The 18,430-nt window shown below is 39.2% G+C and overlaps 1 protein-coding gene across 5 annotated transcripts in view; it reads right to left on the bottom strand.

Moving 5' to 3' along the window:
• KMT2A (lysine methyltransferase 2A) overlaps positions 1 to 18,430 on the bottom strand; it is a 91,084-nt gene that overhangs the window by 24,566 nt on the left and 48,088 nt on the right. For 3 of the 5 annotated variants that reach the window (XM_055094920.2, XM_055094925.2, XM_055094923.2), the window contains 18 exons: positions 17,997 to 18,128; positions 17,336 to 17,449; positions 13,541 to 13,687; positions 12,423 to 12,518; positions 12,061 to 12,181; positions 10,992 to 11,114; positions 10,380 to 10,564; positions 9,078 to 9,251; positions 7,911 to 8,021; positions 7,542 to 7,615; positions 6,415 to 6,608; positions 5,952 to 6,058; positions 4,241 to 4,378; positions 3,786 to 3,944; positions 2,893 to 3,010; positions 2,401 to 2,479; positions 1,169 to 1,329; positions 459 to 644 (listed from right to left, as the gene is read on the bottom strand). In XM_055094920.2, the coding sequence (XP_054950895.1) occupies positions 459 to 644; positions 1,169 to 1,329; positions 2,401 to 2,479; positions 2,893 to 3,010; positions 3,786 to 3,944; positions 4,241 to 4,378; positions 5,952 to 6,058; positions 6,415 to 6,608; positions 7,542 to 7,615; positions 7,911 to 8,021; positions 9,078 to 9,251; positions 10,380 to 10,564; positions 10,992 to 11,114; positions 12,061 to 12,181; positions 12,423 to 12,518; positions 13,541 to 13,687; positions 17,336 to 17,449; positions 17,997 to 18,128 (2,419 nt within the window). The remainder of the gene's footprint in view (positions 1 to 458; positions 645 to 1,168; positions 1,330 to 2,400; positions 2,480 to 2,892; positions 3,011 to 3,785; positions 3,945 to 4,240; positions 4,379 to 5,951; positions 6,059 to 6,414; positions 6,609 to 7,541; positions 7,616 to 7,910; positions 8,022 to 9,077; positions 9,252 to 10,379; positions 10,565 to 10,991; positions 11,115 to 12,060; positions 12,182 to 12,422; positions 12,519 to 13,540; positions 13,688 to 17,335; positions 17,450 to 17,996; positions 18,129 to 18,430) is intronic. The other 2 variants (XM_055094922.2, XM_055094924.2) reach the window with 1 other exon arrangement.

Genomic DNA, 18,430 nt, shown 5'->3' with positions numbered 1-18,430 from the left:
ATATATATATATTTGTAGGTAACTGGAAATCTACATTTTCTATTTATTTATTATTACTTTTTTGAGACAGTGTCTCACTCTGTCACCCAAGCTGGAGTGCAGTGGTGCGATCTTGGTTTACTGCAACCTCCACCTCCTGGGTTCCAGCGATTCTCCTGCCTTAGCCTCCTGGGTAGCTGGGATTACAGGCATGCGCCGCCACACCCGGCTAATTTTTGAATTTTTAGTAGACATAGGGTTTCACCATGTTGGCCAGGCTGGTCTTGAACTCCTGACCTCAGGTGATCCACCTGCCCTGGCCTCCCAAAGTGCTAGGATTACAGGCATGAGCCACCTCACCCACCCGGAATCTACATTTTCAATCAGTAAAAGTCACCAAGATAAAGTTGCCTGAAAGAATTACAAATTAGTCTTTGGGCTGATCTTCTTAGGTCAAGTAGGTCAATAAAGTCTTTTACCTGCAGAAGGCAATGGTCGACAGCCAGGGGATCTCTGTGTTGGAGAATAACTGGGTGTTCGAATCCTGGGGACCTTTGAGATGACATGATAATAACAGGAGCCAGAGGTTTGTGAATGAGGAGGTCGGTCTGGTGATGGAGGACTTATAATTTCAGCTGTGTTTTGACTCTCTTTTGATGAACTTTCTGTGGCAGGAAATAAAAACTCTTAACTAAAAAGGCCCAATTAAAATATCAAACAAATTAACCAATAAAAAGTCAGCTATCAGGTAAATGTAAAACTAGAAGCAAATGAGACTTCCCAAGTAAATGACTTTTCCCCCAGCTTTCAATCATAGTACTCCCTGAATCGAATTCAAGTTCCATCCCATCTTTTTTTTTTTTTCTTTGAGACACAGTCTCACTCTGTCACCCAGGCTGGAGTGCAGTGGCGTGATCTTGGCTGACTGCAACATCTGCCTCCCTGGTTCAAGTGATTCTTGTGCCTCTGCCTCCTGAGTGGCTGGGATTACTGGGATTACAGGTGCCTGCCACCATGCCTGGCTAATTTTTTTGTATTTTTAGTAGAGATGGGGTTTCACCATGTTGGCCAGGCTGTTCTTGAACTCCTGGCCTCAAGTGATTCGCCTGCCTCAGCCTCCCAAAGTGCTGCGATTACAGGCGTGAGCCACTGTGCCCAGCCTCAAGTCCCATCTTGATTCAAGACTAACCTGTAAAAGATGTTGGACTATGGGCAATGGTCCTGTTTTCATCATGTTCAACAGTGCTGTTGATATCCGGCTCTACGACTGGAGGACGGCACTCCACTATCTTGCATGTATATACACAGCGCTTGCGAGCATCTGTGGTGCTCCAGTATACCCTGGAACACCTGGGTAAACAGATTTGGGAAAATCATCATAAGGGAGAGGATAGAAGCAGAAACTAGCATTTTTCAAAACCTCTCTTTATCCTAGGTTCCCTGGCCCTCTTAATTACAGAATTTAGCTTTATTTTATGGGTTCTTAGTATAGATTCCCCTAGTTAGGTTGTTCCAAGCTTTTTGAAGTCCTTGGTTTTTCTTAGCCTCTCAGAAAATAGCCTAAGATCTTTTTTTCTTGTACCATAAGCAGGCACCAAATATAGTAAAATATCCTAAAAGCAAGAGAAAGAAAAATATTAACTATTACAAAAATTAGTTTTGGTCTTCAGGACAGAACTATTGCCTTACAATGTATACAAAGTACGGCCTGAAAATAAAACAAAGGGCAAACCTGAGGTTTCCTTTGGGAGAAGAGCCCCATGAGACAAGAGAAAGGTAACTGCTTCAAATCTGCTGAATGCTAGTGGAATCTGGTTTGTGTGAAAAGCTGCCAGCTAAATGTGGAGCACAGACTGTGTCATCGGAATAGGAATACAGAGTAAGTTGGAGCATATATTGCAAAATGAGACTCCAACGCGGGAGCGGTAGAAGGGGAATTTTGAACTTATATTGTTAGCTTGTTAGACATTTTAACAACTTACTTCATATAGGTAAGAATATAAATTCTTATTGAAAAATTTGATCATTATTGTGGGGATTTATAGTTTTAGAAGGACTTATAAAATGTAAAGTTGGGAACAGGGCATGAGCTGTTTTATCCATGAAAACAATCTGCACTTCTGCATGGAGATGAATGGAATTTGGAGGAATCTTAAGAGACTGACCTTGTGTTTTCTACTAAGGTTTTATTTTTAAGTAATTCTGAAATTATGTCAATAATACTTTCCTTCTATAACTGGATTCCGCCAACATAGTCCCAATCTACAAGCAGACGAATCCGAGAACTAGCAAAATAAGTGATTAATTTTTAGTAGCAGTTTAAAGTAGCTAACAGGTATGCCTCTACATTTAATGACCTGCACATGGCTTCAGTGTGTTCAGGTTGTGGGGCTGCTGTCTTCTCTTTATAGTGCTACTTACTGATATCCAATAGGAAAGAGCTTATCTTCACAGTCGGAGAGATCATTTAGAATTCCTAAGCAGTCGATTGTCATAGACCCTGACCAAGGAAAGAAGAACCGATTAGAGAAGATAATGAGTGTCATTTTATTTTTTTGAGAGAGTCTCACTCTGTCGCCCAGGCTGGAATGCAGTGGCGCAATCTCAGCTCACTGCAGCCTCTGCCTCCAGGGTTCAAGTGATTCCTGTGCCTCAGCCTCCCAAGTAGCTGGGATTATAGGGATGTACCACCACTCCCAGCTAATTTTTTTTAGTAGAGACAGGGTTTCACCACATTGGCCAGGCTGGTCTCCAACTCCTGACCTCCAGTGATCTGCCCGCCTCAGCCTCCCAAAGTGCTGGGGTTACAGGCGTAAGACACCACACCTGGCTGAGGGTCATTTTATAACTGAGGACCAGAAATTTCCCCAATGATATATACAGCCTTCCCCAATAACCAAGGCTAGGTCATACCAATCATCATGTGGATATTTTCTGGTTCCAAGCCATTGAGAAACTTCCTTCTCAAGCTGATTCCTTCAAAGTCCACAAACACTCTTCTGAAAACTTCAAATCCATTCTCAGGAACCACCTTAAATAAAACCCATGGTAGCTGTTAATAGGCTGTCCCTTTGCACATTATACTCATGATCCTGACTGTCTCAGAGTGGAAGGCACATAGCATATCTCAAAAGCATCCTTCTGTTTCACTTAGCAGGACACTTCTGTATTTCCCAAAAGAGGTGGTGCCTCTAGGAACACCAAGTAGAAAAGCAAAACAGTTTATCATCTTGCTGTATTTTTGTTTTTCTTTTGCATTTCGAAATAATTCAAAAAGCAACTACATAAGCCATGAAAAGACTTGAAGGAAACTTAAATGCTAAGCAGAAGAAGCCAGTCTGAAAAGGCTATGTACTATATGATTCCAACTATGTGAAACTCTGCAAATGGCAAGACTATGGAGATAGTAAAAACATCAGTGGTTGCCCAGGGTTGGGGAGAGGCAGGGATGAATAGGCAGAGCACAGAGGATGTTTAAGGCAGTGAAAATACTCCATATGATGCTATAATGGTGGATATATGTCATTATATATTTGTCCAAACCCACAGAATGTACAACAACAAGAGTGAATGCTGATGTAAACTACAGGAGTCAGGGTGATAACCATGTGCCCAGTGTAGGTTTATCCATTGTAACAAATGCACCACTCTGGTGGGGGATGCTGATCATGGGGGAGGCTGTGCATATGTGGGTGCAGGAGGGATATGGGAAATCTCTGTACCTTCCAGTCAATTTTGCTGTGAACCTAAAACTGCTCTAAAAAATAGTCTTTTTTTTTTTTTTAAAGCAACTAAAGCTCTCTCACTTCGCCTTTGATCAAATCCCGATGTCGTTGGCAATATACTTTTTTATCATCCAGAAAGACACAGTTCTTGGCTCGGGAACACATGAAGTGATAGTTGCTGGTGCAGGATGTGAGACAGCAACCCACGGTGGCTCCTGGCTTTTGGCAGAATTCACATCTCTAAAAATCCAAAAAGAACAGAGCCCTATTCAGACTTTCATATGTTTTAAGACGTTTACCGTCTCCTCTATAGACTCATCCCATTCTACAGTTCCTACAATTCATTTTATCTATTGATAAATTGAAAACAGATAAAATTTATCATTTTATCTGTTGAATTATGTATATCAATACTTGTTGGTTAACTACCCTGATGGCACTGTGAAAAATATCAGGGAGGCCATATTCACCCACAGGAAGAATATCTGGAAACTGAGAGGGAATCTCTTTCATAAAATTTACCCATAAGGTCTTACCAGCTGCTTGCCCCTGATCACAGCCATATGCACATTCTTTAGTGATCCATCATCATCTTCAAACACTTCCGCTGACCACAAAGCACAATTTACATGTGTCCACTCATTTTGGCCAATATATAGTAAACGACCAGCATCCTATAAAATAAAGAGATTTCTTTTTTCCTAAAGAATATAATGCCAAAGGAGGTTTTCCTTGGCATTAGCTTTTCCAGTGAAGATAACCTCAAGAAAGCAACTATAATTCTTTAATGTAGGGAGGCACACAGAAATCAGAATTCTTTTTGCAACGTTGCTCTGTTTCCACTTCCTTCTTTTCAAGATGACTTTTTCCATAGACTGAAACTATTTTACAAATCTAGAGAATAAAAAAATGAGCTGGGTATGGTGGTTCACGTCTGTAATCCCAGCACTTTTGGAGCCTGAAGTGGTAGGATCGCTTGAGCCCAAGAGTTTGAGACCAGCCTGGGCAACATAGGGAGACTTTGTCTCAACAAAAACAAAACAAAAATTAGCCAGGCATGGTGGTGCGCATCTGTGGTCTCAGCTACTCAGGAGGCTGAGGTAGGAGGATCACTTGAGCCCCGGAAGCCGAGATTGCAGTGAGCCAAAAGCATGCCACTGTACTCTAGTCTGGGTGACAGAGCGAGACCTGGTCTCAAAAGGAAACAAACAAACAAAAAGAGCAATAGGTGGTAAGTTTATAAAAATGTGCAGTGACATCTATAAACTGTATTTCAAAGCCAGTTCTCTCAGATTGTATTTAAAAGCTTTTGGCCGGGCACGGTGGCTCACGCCTGTAATCCCACCACTTTGGGATATGAGGTGGGTGGATCACCTGGGGTCGGGAGTTTGAGACCAGCCTGACCAACATGGAGAAACTCCGTCTCTACTAAAAATACAAAATTAGCCGGGCATGGTGGCACATGCCTGTAATCCCAGCTACTCGGGAGGCTGAGGCAGGAGAATTGCTTGAACATAGGAGGCGGAGGTTGTAGTGAGCCGAGATCACGCCATTGCACTCCAGCCTGGGCAACAAGAGCGAAACTCCAGCCTGGGCAACAAGAGCGAAACTCCGTCTCAAAAAAACAAAACAAAACAAAACAAAAAACACAAAAAACTTTTAAAAAAATTGTAGCTTACTGTGTGTGCCAGGCACCAAATAGAGGCTTTACATACATTATTTCATTTAATCCTCACAGCCACTCTGAGGTAAGCATTATTATCTTCATTTTAAAGATGAAACTGAGGGTCAGAGAGGTTAAACTACTTGCCAAAGTCAATAAGTAGGCAGTTAAGCACAGAAATGTATTCAGGCAGGCGGCAGAACTCGGGCTCTTAACGATTCTGCTATCCTATATGAAACACAAGCTTTTTAATATGCAACTTAGATTTTATTAACTTTCACAAAATATTCTTGAGGAACTTCCATTAGAAATTACTAGACATCAAGGGTTTAATTTAAGGCAAATCAGTCACCTTTTAATCAACAAAATCAGTCATTAAAAAACTCCAAGTGCCATGAACTAAGTGACAAAAAATAAGTTACAAATTAATAAGTTATAAGTTATAGGTAAATAAAAGTTATAAATTAGTAAGTTATAAGTAAGTTCATTAAATAAATGGCACCCAGTCATCAAGTATGGACACAAGGACAAACAGTTCTTTTGGAGTATGTATTAACTAGGGCCCTGTGTTGCAAAGTACTTACATTAGCACTGTCATCACCATAAGTCAAACATAACGCACACTGTCTATTGTCTTCTATGCCTGGAGGTGGGTTCAGCTCTGGACTGTCTTCTCGACTCCTATCAGTACCTTGAAATCCAAAAGACTCCCATCAATACCTTGAGATCCAGTTAAAATTGGCAATACTATGTCTGATTTCCAGGAAAAAAGAAATAATTCAGCTTACATAGCCCACAGCCTATAAAATAATCACTTTTCAAAAAGTGTTCAGAGTTACGCTACCTCATCATCTATGTTACAGTACTCCAGAGTGTCCTCATTAACACCTCAAGTGAAGCAAAATTAATGATGGTATTACATTTAAGGATGACCTGAAAATTCCTTTCTGATATCCAAGTATATCTAATTTTAGTGAATTGGATTCACGAAGTCAATCATCTGCATCTAGAGGGAAATGGGTGACGACTCTCCTTTTGGTGGCTTACTCAAAATTGGTGGTGTAGGAGGATGCAGAGGAGTTGGTGAGTCTGGTTCTCCAGGACCTTTGGGTTTGGGAGCTGGAATGATTTTCTTCATTAAAGGAGGCTGCTCAGTGTGGCTGTTTTCCTCTCGCTCCTGCCACTGAGCATAATTATGGTCAAGTGAAGGTGGAAGCACTGCGTTTGGTAACATCCCACTGCTGAAAATAATTGATTCAACAAGCATTTATTGAACTCCTACAGTATACCCAGAACTGTATAAAATAAATTCTTGATATCACCTGTTGCCCCATGTAGGAGCCATTCACAGAATATAAGAACAAGTCACAGCGTTTGAAAATTGCTGAAGTACACAGAACTCAATATTTTAAAAAATATCTCAACATATGACTCTTGGTTAAACTTGCTGAAACAAATGATAACCCTATCAAAAACTCAAAAGAGGCCGGGCATGGTGGCTCATGCCTGTAATACCAGCACTTTTGGGAGGGTGAGGCAGGCGGATCACCAGGTCAAGAGATCAAGACCATCCTGGCCAAAATGGTGAAACCCAGTCTCTATTAAAATACAAAAATTAGCTGGGCATGGTGGTGCCCGCCTGTTTTCCCAGCTACTTGGGAGGCTGAGGGAGGAGAATCGCTTGAACCAGAGAGGCGGAGGTTGTAGTGAGCCGAGATCACGTCACTGCACTCCAGCCTGGTGACAGAACGAGACTCCGTCTCAAAAAATAAATAAATAAATAAATAAATAAAATAAAATCAAAAGAATTTACTGGAATAAAAATTAAAGGTTACATATGGAAAATCAAGAGCAGTACAAAGCACCATTTGAACTATCAGTCAAACAGAACCCATTTATAACAAGGCCAGCTACATGGCTATACCACACATGTATTGTACATTTGTCACAATTAAACCAAGCTCCCTACAATAAAACAAATATAAAAGTAAAGAACAAAAACGCAATTGCTTATAACAAACATTAAGTGTAGTCCTCAAAACCACACCGAAAAGGCATTTCAACCAATTCATTTCTAGTATTAAAACCTTTCGGAAAACTGCAATCTAGAAATATGAGAACTCTCAGATTTCTAGCCGATGAGGAGAAAAAAAAGTTATGCTAAATTCACTTACTTGCTTGATACTTTATTTGGCTCCCAAAACCTGGACTTTTTGACACTGAACCATGGAAAAACACGTTCCATTTGCTAAAAGAAAACACAAACAAAATGTAAATATGTAAACACTCATTTAGATACCACATGAAAAATCTTCAAACCAGCTTCTCTGTTAATACGAGGATAATTTCAGGCCACCAAGGGAAAGATCCATCCACTCTGGCAACCTCACCAAATTCCTCTCAAAGAATCAGGGGATCAAATTAAACCAAAGATGTTTTATACACACGACAAAGCAAAAAGTAGAAGAGAACAAGTTCATTGTATTCACAGGGTAATTACTTATAGGTAAGCATTAAAAACATGAATTAGTAATATCATTCACCCGAATGAAGAAGGACTTGACCATGCTGTTGGCTTTTTTAATTTCTGGCTGTCCTCCATCTGAATTAATGGCTGCTTGAATGATCTTCACAATATCATCACTGAACTCCAACTGTATACAAAAACAAAATGTTAATTATTCTTAAAACAGTGTGCTCTCAGTGTCCTCTTCCCTCCTTAATCATCCAGCACAGAGATCCAACAGAAAACTCACACCCTATTTTAATGTGGTATAATACTCTTTGGCTGAGACCTTTGAGATTCAATTCACGATTAACCTGTGGCAATTAAGAGATGCCAGGCTAATGAGGTAAGAATGCAAACAAATTGGCTGTATCATGATAAATTATCCAAGCAGGTCCACAGTTTTTAATTTGGATTAAAATAAATAAACAGTGGCTCACGCCTGTAATCCCAGCACTTTGGGAGGCTGATGTGGGTGGATCACTTAAGGTCAGGAGTTCAAGACCAGCCTAGCCAACATGGTGAAACCCAATCTCTACCAAAAATACAAAATTAGCCAGGCATGGTGGCACATGCTTATGTAATCCCAGCTACTTGGGAGGCTGAGGCAGGAGAATCACTTGATTACGGGAGGCAGAGGTTGCAGTGAGCCGAGATCATGTCACTGCATGCCAGCCTGGGTAACAGAGCGAGACTCCATCTCAAATAAATAAATAAATAAATAAATAAAAATAAACAACAGAATAGCAAATATAGATCATGAGATAATAAATAATCATTTCCTATACATACTTAAAATCATAAAATTAACAGGCATCTATCTACAAATGAAGACCTTATAAAGAAAGGCACATTATTCAGATCTGATCTCAAAAGGGGAGGGAGAACCAATTAATTTCACATTAGCATTTCCCACATCAACAGTTTCTTAGTGCTTCCTCTTAATATAAAAATAATTTTCAGAAAACTGAGATGAAAGCCAAATAAAAGAACTATTTTAAGACATTACCTTCCCTATCACCACCCTTCTTCTGAAACACAAAGCTAAAATAACTCATACATTTTTAGGTATCTAAAGCCACGTGACATTTCTAAATATAATACAATTCATTTTTTAATTTGCTTATACTCAGTCTCATGCCCCAAAGGTCCAAAGAAGCTTTACTGGCACTAGAAATTCTGATGGCTCACTGTAGAAACATACCACAGATGTGTAATTCCCTTGGTCCATCTTCCTCTTGACTCCTTCTAGATCTAAAGGCTGCTGATCATCCTGTTTGCTGACCTCAGTAAGAACTGGTGGATCAGGTCCTTCGGGGGAGCTGCGGGAAGGTATACTCTCCTCTGTCTCGGGATTTAAGTCTGGAGGCTTGGCAGCCTATTGCCAGGAAAGATATGTTGCTTTTATCTAACACTAAAACCAAGGTGTCCGTGCAAATTCTATTAAAATTAATAAAGATGGTACTGAATGATTAATATTGTAAAACCCAAGGAACATGAAAATAATCAGATTTCTCAAATAGAAAAGGAAAGTTAAAAATGAGACTGTTATGTAATAGCTTAGCTAGGGTAACTTAGGAGCTTTTCTTGATAATTCCAAACCTAGTATGAAGAAGCTGAAACTGTGTTCAGTTCCTTTTAACATAGAAAGCAGCTAATTTTCCTATTCAAAAAATGGAGCTCTATTAAAAGATAAAACAGCAGCTTAGCTCTGAGGTAAAGTGATCCATGTGGTTCTTCTTCTTTTTTTTGTTTTGAGATGGACTCTCGCTCTGTCACCCAGGCTTGAGTACAGTGGCGCGATCTCGGCTTACTGCAAGCTCCGCCGCCCAGGTTCACGCCATTCTCCTGCCTCAGCCTCCCGAGTAGCTGGGACTGCAGGTGCCCGCTACCATGCCTGGCTAATTTTTTGTATTTTTAGTAGAGACGGGGTTTCACCGTGTTAGCCAGGATGGTCTTGATCTCCTGACCTCGTGATCCGCCCGCCTCGGCCTCCCGAAGTGCTGGGATTACAGGCGTGAGCCACCGCGCCCGGCCCCGTGTGGTTCTTCTAATGACTACTTTATAAATGTGTAAAGTTCACAACTTACATAAACAGAAAGTGTTTTTCCAATTGATTACTATAACTGTCCCCTAACTACGAATCCTGCCTCTAGGCTCAGGTGTCTCCAGTCCTTCCTCTCCACTCAGTCAGAACAATATTTTTTCTAAGAAGCAACTCTGATCAGGTTACTGTCTTGGGTGAAGTGCTTCACTGGCTCCCTATCACCTTCAGAGTATAAAGTCCAAATTTCTCATTGTAACAGCAAGACCTTTGAAGATACAGCTCCTTCCTACTTCTTACGCTAAAGAAGGTCCTATTCTTGGCTCTAAATATTTTCCTAATGGTTATAGCCCAAACAAGTAACTAAAAATTAAGTGAGGAGAATGAAGTGAAACAAAAGAAAAACACTAGGTAAAGACTACCTAAGAACAAGCTCTCAGAAAAAAATGAGACTTGGCCTACCTGCCGGTAGCGTAGCAAATGGCTGGTAGTCCGAGAATTCAACAAAGCTGTCAGAACTTGCTTCAGAGAAATCTGCAGCTCTTTTTCAAGGGCCAGTCGCCACTCTGCAGGGTGCCGCTCAGTACAGTTCACGCAAGTGTAGGCCACACTTTCTGGCAGATTAGATAGAATCTCATACATCTCATCTAAGAAAACAAAAACCTACCATGATGAGGTCCTCTGAAGAATGGGAGAGAGGAAGAAGAGGAAACTATTCCACTGAACTTACTATAAAGCCATATGTTGGGAACCACATTAAGATTCTAATGTCCTCATGGATATGACACATATTGATCTCAAAAAGTGGCATTATTAATTAACACTAATCCTGAATTTGGTTATTGAGAATCAGGTTATGGAACCCACAAAGGACAGCAAATAAATACTTTAAAGGCATATATTCAAGATAAGTGAGCACAAATGTAATACAATGCTGCTTATTCTAGAGACTAAAAAATAAATTTAGAGATTTCAAATAACAACACAACCATAATTTTAGGTTTAAAGTGCTCTAGAGGCTAATAAATGTAGTAGTACCTAGAAAGAAGAAAACTGAAATAAAAAGACTCCAACCTTCTGTACCTGAAAGATTCTCACATTTGGAATGGACCCAGCGATCACACTTTCCACATTGCATCATCTTACTCTCATAGTCATCATCATCATAACATTTGTCACAGAGAGGGCAGAAGTTTCCTGAAAGCAAAGCAAAGTTTACAGCAGTGCTTTGGCTCACATACCTGTGTTTTTACGGCTCTTGACTTGCATTTACCAACCCAATCTAAATCTATATTCTTCTGGGATCATGAACACCAGCATGGATCTACTGTGCAATGTTCACACATCTGCAGTCTCAAGATTATTCTGAGCCCCTCGAATACTCACAGAAAAGCTTCATATGCTACTAGTTTTCTTTAGTTTGCTAGTTTTCACTTATAAAGGTCATGAGGTAGATTTTAAAGATAAAACAATAGAAAAGAATGGAAGAGAGAAGTTTCTCACACATTTGTAAGAAATATTTAAATATTTAAAAGAAGTGGCAATATGGAAGTCAGAAACAGTACATGTAAGCTTTTTCCTTACTTCTAGGGCATTTACATTAGAGCTTAGAGGAGCACTTCCTAAGATTCAGTACTCTGTATAACCTTCATACATTTTCTTTATATACAGAGATCTCCTATATTATTTTTTACTTAATGAACTTCTTCAAACTGATCTGCTTATCTTACTTAAAACAGTGAACTTTATATGATTATCCTAAGTCAGTAATATAACAGGTTTAATGTACTAGTTATATTAATATTTTTTTCTAATATAACTATTGAAAGAAAATGTTTGGGTAGCAACTAAAATAATGTCTGAAATAATCAAATATATAATATATATACCACACTTTGGGAAATACTAGCTTTGAGGATTTCTTTGTGGTTAGTTATAATGAAAAGTCCCCTTAACACTTCCCGTATAAACTAACAAGACATTTCTAGTTGCTAAGTTCTAAACAGGAACTTAGGAAATGTGTCTAAATGGTATCCTTGACATAATGTGTGAGACTTTTCATTTCATTTCACTAGAGTCTAGTTCACCTCCAGAACACCAAGTACAACCTCCGAAAGTTGGCAAAACTGGCTTTTTTGGGTACCTTTAGCAAAGAGCTTGGCGCAATCATGACACAGTGAGAAATCGTGAGACCACTGTGCATCCCACCCTTTGCCTGGAGTTGTGGATCCACAGCTCTTACAGCGAACACACTTGGTACAGATCTAGAAAAGAAGAAAAGAAATTCAATAGGAATTTCTTGTTTTTAATATCTTTCCTTAACGAAAAAGATCTTAAATGCATCCATTTATAGATTTAATTTCTCTGCTGAGATGATTTCCTAGTAATGAGGCAAAAAGATTGTTATACTGACATCCTCAAGCATAGATATTTGTAATACAAGTTACATAAGCCCAATAGTCACATGGTGGTTCTCTGTAAAAGAGCATCATGTGTATAACTCACCCAGACTTTCTTCTTCTTTGTGGGTTTGGTGGGGTAGTTTGGTCCCAGGCACTCAGGGTGATAGCTGTTTCGGCACTTATTACACTCCAGCAGCTGCTGTAAGAAAATATAATGGCAAAAAGATAAGCATCATATTACCTTCACCCAACACCTATTACTTAGTACCCCATTTCCCATTTACTGGCAAGTGAGTACAGCACACAATTATAAGTTTAAATTTCCTCATACATTATTTACTCCCAATTAAAGCATTGAGATAGATTTATTTCCTGCCAAAGGCGCTCAGTGATGAGTATTCATATTAGGTAGATTTGACTTATTTTTGGAATTTTATTCAACATCATGTTTTCTGCTATAGTCCCAAAATTAAAACACAAAATAGGCAACTGATTACACCCAATTAAATGCTAAAGACAGACTAAGTAAAAAGAGAAATAATATAGATACAAAATCTTAACTGGAAGACAGAAATACAAATCAAGAAAGAAAGCAATACTCTAAGCACAGTCATCCTTGGTTTCCATGGGGGATTGGTTCCAGGACCCCCAGAGGATACCAAAGTCCATGGATGCCCAAGTCCCTAGACAAAATGGTGCAGCATTTGCATATAACAAAATGCACATCCTCCCATATACTTTTTTTTTTTTGAGATGGAGTCTCATTGTGTCACCCAGGCTGGAGTGACAGACTGCACCACAGGCTGGAGTGGCTCACTACAACCTCTGCCTCCAAAGTTCAAGCGATTTTCCTCCCTCAGCCTCCCAAGTAGCTGGGACTACAGGTGCCCACCACCACACCTGGCTAATTTTTTGTATTTTTAGTAGAGATGGGGTTTCACCATGTTGGCTCAGGCTGGTCTCGAACTCCTGGCTTCAAGTGATCCGCCCACCATATACTTTAAATTATCTCTAGATTACTTATCATACCTAATACAATGTAAATAGTTGTTATACTGTATTGTTTAGGAAATAATGACAAGAAAAAGTCTGTTCACATAGAGTACAGAGGCAACTACTCATTTTTTCCCAGATACATTCAATCCAAGGTTGGTTGAGTCCAGGGATACAGAACCCACTGATACAGAGGCCCAGCTGTAGTTCTATTACCAAGTTTTGTACCTTTGTAGCCTGATGTTGCCTTCCACAAACATGACAGAATTTGCAGCGACGACAACACCAATTTTCCAGCTGGTCCTCCAGAGGGCGCTCGTTCTCCTCTAAACAAAACTTGTGGAAGGGCTCACAACAGACTTGGCAATACACAAACTATAGTAAGAACATGGGAAGATAGAAGTACGTCAAATAATATGTAGAAAAACATAATCAACCATACCCTTCTTATATACTTTGGGTTTTAGTAGTCCACTGGCATATATTTAATTCAATACATATTCATTAAGCAATGACTATGTAAAAAAGTACAGTATTGGACACTGTGGGAGATTCAGAGTACTAAAGTGGTAATACCAGTGGAAATAGAAAGTAACAAAATAAATATAATACAAGATTTAACAGAACATGCTAAGTGACCTAAGAGTGGTATAAACAAAGAGCTATGGGAATATAAAGGAGTGGGGTGGGGGAAATAGGGAGGGTTTAAACGTTTTCTGTAATATACGAAACAGTTGTAGGGTCTGGTTTGTCCTTTCCATTTCTAATTTTATTTTTTTAATTGTTTTAATTTTTATTTATTTATTTTTTTGAAACGGAGTCTCGCTGTCGCCCAGGCTGGGGTGCAGTGGTGCGATCTCGACTCACTGCAACCTCCGCCTCCTGGGTTCAAGCAATTCTCCAGCCTCAGTCTCCTGAGTAGCTGGGATCACAGGCGTGTGCCACCACACCTGGCTAATTTTTTGTATTTTTAGTAGAGATGGGGTTTCACCGTGTTAGCGAGGATGGTCTCCATCTCCTGACCTTGTGATCTGCCTGCCTCGGCCTCCCAAAGTGCTGGGATTATAGGCGTGAGCCACCACGCCCAGCCTCCATTTCTAATTTTAGAAATAAGTTATTTTCATATTGATATAGGATTTTCAAAAATACTAATTAGGATAATCCAGAATTTTCTTTTGCCATAAAGGAATTATTGGGACAATTGGTCAAACCTAAATAAGGCCTATAGATCAGATAATAGTAATGTACCAGTGTGTTAATTTCCTGATTTGGTAATTATACCATGGTTAAACACGAGAACGTCCTTGATTTTTAAAAATATACACTAAAATATTTAGAGGTAAAATGGTTTATGTCTGCAACTTGTTCTCAAATTTTTAGATACATGTGTATCTACAGGTAAAATGTGTATATGTATTTTATTTGTTATTTTGTAAAATATATACACACAGAGAAACATATTAACACTTAGGGAATTTGGGTGAGGGGTACTTAGAACTCTCTGTACAACTCTTAGTTTTTTTGTAAGTCTGAAATCATGTCAACATAAAAAGTTTAAAACATTCGCATGGAGGAGAGTTTATCAAGCACTGGTCATGCTTTAGGAGTGCAGTGCAGGCAGCATGCTATTCTCTAATTTATATTTTAGGAACCCTGTGAGATTGCTATGTACAACTATAAAGAATTTAGATCAGAACAATTATACCCTGAAAAAAAATCTGTTTAATCCCAGAAGTTGAAGGACTGGTGCTATAAAAAAAGTTATTCCTGTGGGTGGCATATATATGGGTGCAAAGCACTGTATTAAGAGGGAAAAGAGGATACAGTAGACCCCTGGCACTTATAGACTGAATATTCTCAGTCTCAATGATATCTGAACTTCTGCACTTAGAACAATAAGTTGTTCGTAATAGGGACTAAGAGAATATTTGCTTAGTAAATGAATAGTAGGCAATAATTTGTAATTTTGCTAGTAATAACTTCAAATGGCAAGTGGGCAGGGTTGACTTTCTTAGCTAGTTTGTGTCTCACTGACTGCTCAACATTCAGATTTCAACCTAGCTTGGATTTTCTTATTTTTTAAATTTTTAAAAATTTTTTTGAGACAGGGTCTTGCTTAGTTGCCCAGGCTGGAGTGCAGTGGCGTGATAATGGCTCACTGCAGCCTCGATCTCCTGGGCTCAAGTGATCCTCTCACCTCAGCCTCCCAAGTAGCTGGGACTAGAGTAGCTGGGACTACAGGCACATGCTACCATGCTTGGTATTTTATTTTTTTTTTTAGTAGAGATGAGGTCTCACTATGTTGCTCAGGCTGGTCTTGAACTCCTGAGCTCAAGCGGTCCTCCTGCGTCAGCCTCCCAAAGTACTGGGATTACAGGCGTGAGCCACTGCACCCGACGTGGATTTTCTTTACCACCTTTGAATACATATCTTATGTGGTAAGTAATAAGCCAAAGAGGTATCTGCCAGGAATTTAAGAACTGTAAAGGATGTAGGATATGTCCCTTATAAATGACAAACTACTGCTTCCTATTCAAAATTGTGCTACTTTTTCCTTCCTCATTGTAAAGGTGGTACATACTGCAAAAAAACTCAGAAAGATTAAAAAAAAAAAAAAACCAGAGAAACAAATAAAGGTCACCCATAATCCAACCACACTCTTAATATTTTGGTGTGAATCCTTCCAGATTGTTTTCTAGATATATATTTTAAAAACACTTTTCCAAACTAAGATGGGATTGTGCTTTATATATTATCTTGTAACCTGCTCTTTTCACTCAGTGATATGTCATGGACATCTTTCCATGTTATTACTGCAATTACTTTTGCACCAACCTAATAATATTAATATATATTATCTTTAGGACTTCATATTTGCCACTATATATGCCCTACACTTTTATTTTTTTTTGAGACGGAGTCTTGCTCTGTCGCCCAGGCGGGAGTGCAGTGGCGCGATCTCGGCTCACTGCAAGCTCCACCTCCCGGGTTCATGCCGTTCTCCTGCCTCAGCCTCTCGAGTAGCTGGGACTACAGGCACCTGCCACCACGCCCGGCTAATTTTTTTGTATTTTTAATAGAGACGGGGTTTCACCGTGTTAGCCAGGATGGTCTGGATCTCCTGACCTTGTGATCCGCCTGCCTCGGCCTCCCAAAGTGCTGGGATTACAGGCGTGAGCCACCGTGCCCAGCTATATGCCCTATGCTTATTTTAACCCATGCTCCCTATAGATGGACTTTCAGGTTGTTTCCAGTTTTTTATTATTATGAACAATATTGAAATGAACACTTCTTTATATCTACAGATTTGCCAATTTATCTAATTATATCCATAAGATAAGTGTTTGAAGTGCAATTGCTATGTTAGAGGATATACCTATTTTAAAGATAAATATATATTTCCAAATAATTCCCTCAGAAAGAAAGATTGTAACTAATCTATATTTCTTTCCACCAACAGAAAGTCCCCATTTATTCAGGATTCTTTTTTTATCATGCTTTAATTTCCAGTTTTTGGTCACTAGAGGGCTAAAAAACAGACACCCTCCCTTCACCTCCCCCTGCCACCCAACATGTATTTATTTCTAATTTTGTGAATTATCTATTTCTGTCTTTTGCCTATTTTTTTTTCTGGATGTCATTCCTTTTTCTTATTAATTGGTAAGAGCTCTTTATAGATGAAGAGGCTTTGATATACAATATAAAATAACCATCAATAGCATCCCTTTTAATAGACCACTGTATAATTTTTTCTCTTATTTAGACATCTAACAGAAAGATCAGAGCTCTAATAAAGACTGAATTTAAGAGAGATAGGATTATTGATCTTTTCACTCTCAATAACTTTGCTACTCTAATAGCAGATTCCTTCCTAAAATCTCTAAAATACTTCAAAACATTTCTTTAGCTGGTTTAAACAGGGAATAGTACCTGCTAAATACCAACAAAACAGACTATAGTAATTTCATCCACAGAAAAATAATTTATGTACTTCCTGGGGTACAAAGAAGCAGGATGCCTTACCTCTACATGCCCACTACTGGCACAGAGAAAGCAAACCACCCTGGGTGTTATAGGAACAGAAGTCAAGATTCCTAAGCCTCCCATCTCCCACACATTTTCTGCTTCACAATCCTCCTGTGGAGAGAGAAAGGTCACTTAGGAAAGTTTTACAATTACACAACTTTGGATGGAAAATAAGGATGAAAAGCATAAAATTAGTGTGACATCACAATGTCAGAGTATTTCATTTCAATGAGTCCAAAAATAACTGCTGCTTTAAAAAGTTTTAATCTCAGACACGGACTATTAAAAGGCTCACCTAGTTGTTCAATTCATATTGAATATATTGCAAAAATACACTGGGATTGAATTTCTCTTACAGTTTTGCTGACTCAAGGAATCATCATGGTTTGATACTTTCCATGTGAAGGAATTACTTCCTCTGATACTGCTCAGGATGGATAGGAATGTTTCATTATGTATGTTCTGCAGTCAGTTCACAAACAGTGACCTAACAACACTGACCAAAGCTCTCCCAGCGCTAAACCCATCTGCTAATGGGAGTTCTTATTCATTCCCCAAGTTGGTGCTGATTTCCTCTTTCAACACCTTTGGTAGTAGCATTTTCTTTATTTAAAGTATTTGACACTCAATATACTTTATGATCACTGAACACCTTTACCTTAAAGTCCACTCTGATCCTGTGGACTCCATCTGCTGGAATTTTTTGCTTAGAACTATTGCCATTGGAGAGAGTGCTGAGGATGTTCAAAGTGCCTGCATTCTCCTGCTTATTGACCGGAGGTGGTTTTTCCTAAGGAGACAAAAGATGAATATAGAACAAAATCACACCCTATTTGCCTTCACATTTGCAACAGATAATAATGCAAATGACAAATTTTATTAATAGATCTAAAAAACATGTTTCCAACATAAACAGAGAAATAATCTTTGAATTTTTTTTTTAAAGAGATTGGGTCTTGCTTTGTTGCCTAGGCTGCAATACAGTGGCACAGTCACAGCTCACTGCAGCCTAGACCTTGTGGGATCGTGATCCTCCTGCCTCAGCTTCTCAAGAGTAGCTGGGACTACAGGTGCATGCCACCATGCCTAGTT

Source organism: Pan paniscus, chromosome 9, assembly GCF_029289425.2.
Source record: "Pan paniscus chromosome 9, NHGRI_mPanPan1-v2.0_pri, whole genome shotgun sequence".
Lineage (NCBI taxonomy): Eukaryota > Metazoa > Chordata > Mammalia > Primates > Hominidae > Pan > Pan paniscus.
The sequence above is the reverse complement of the archived record's forward strand: the minus strand, read 5'-3'. Positions and strand labels throughout refer to the sequence as shown.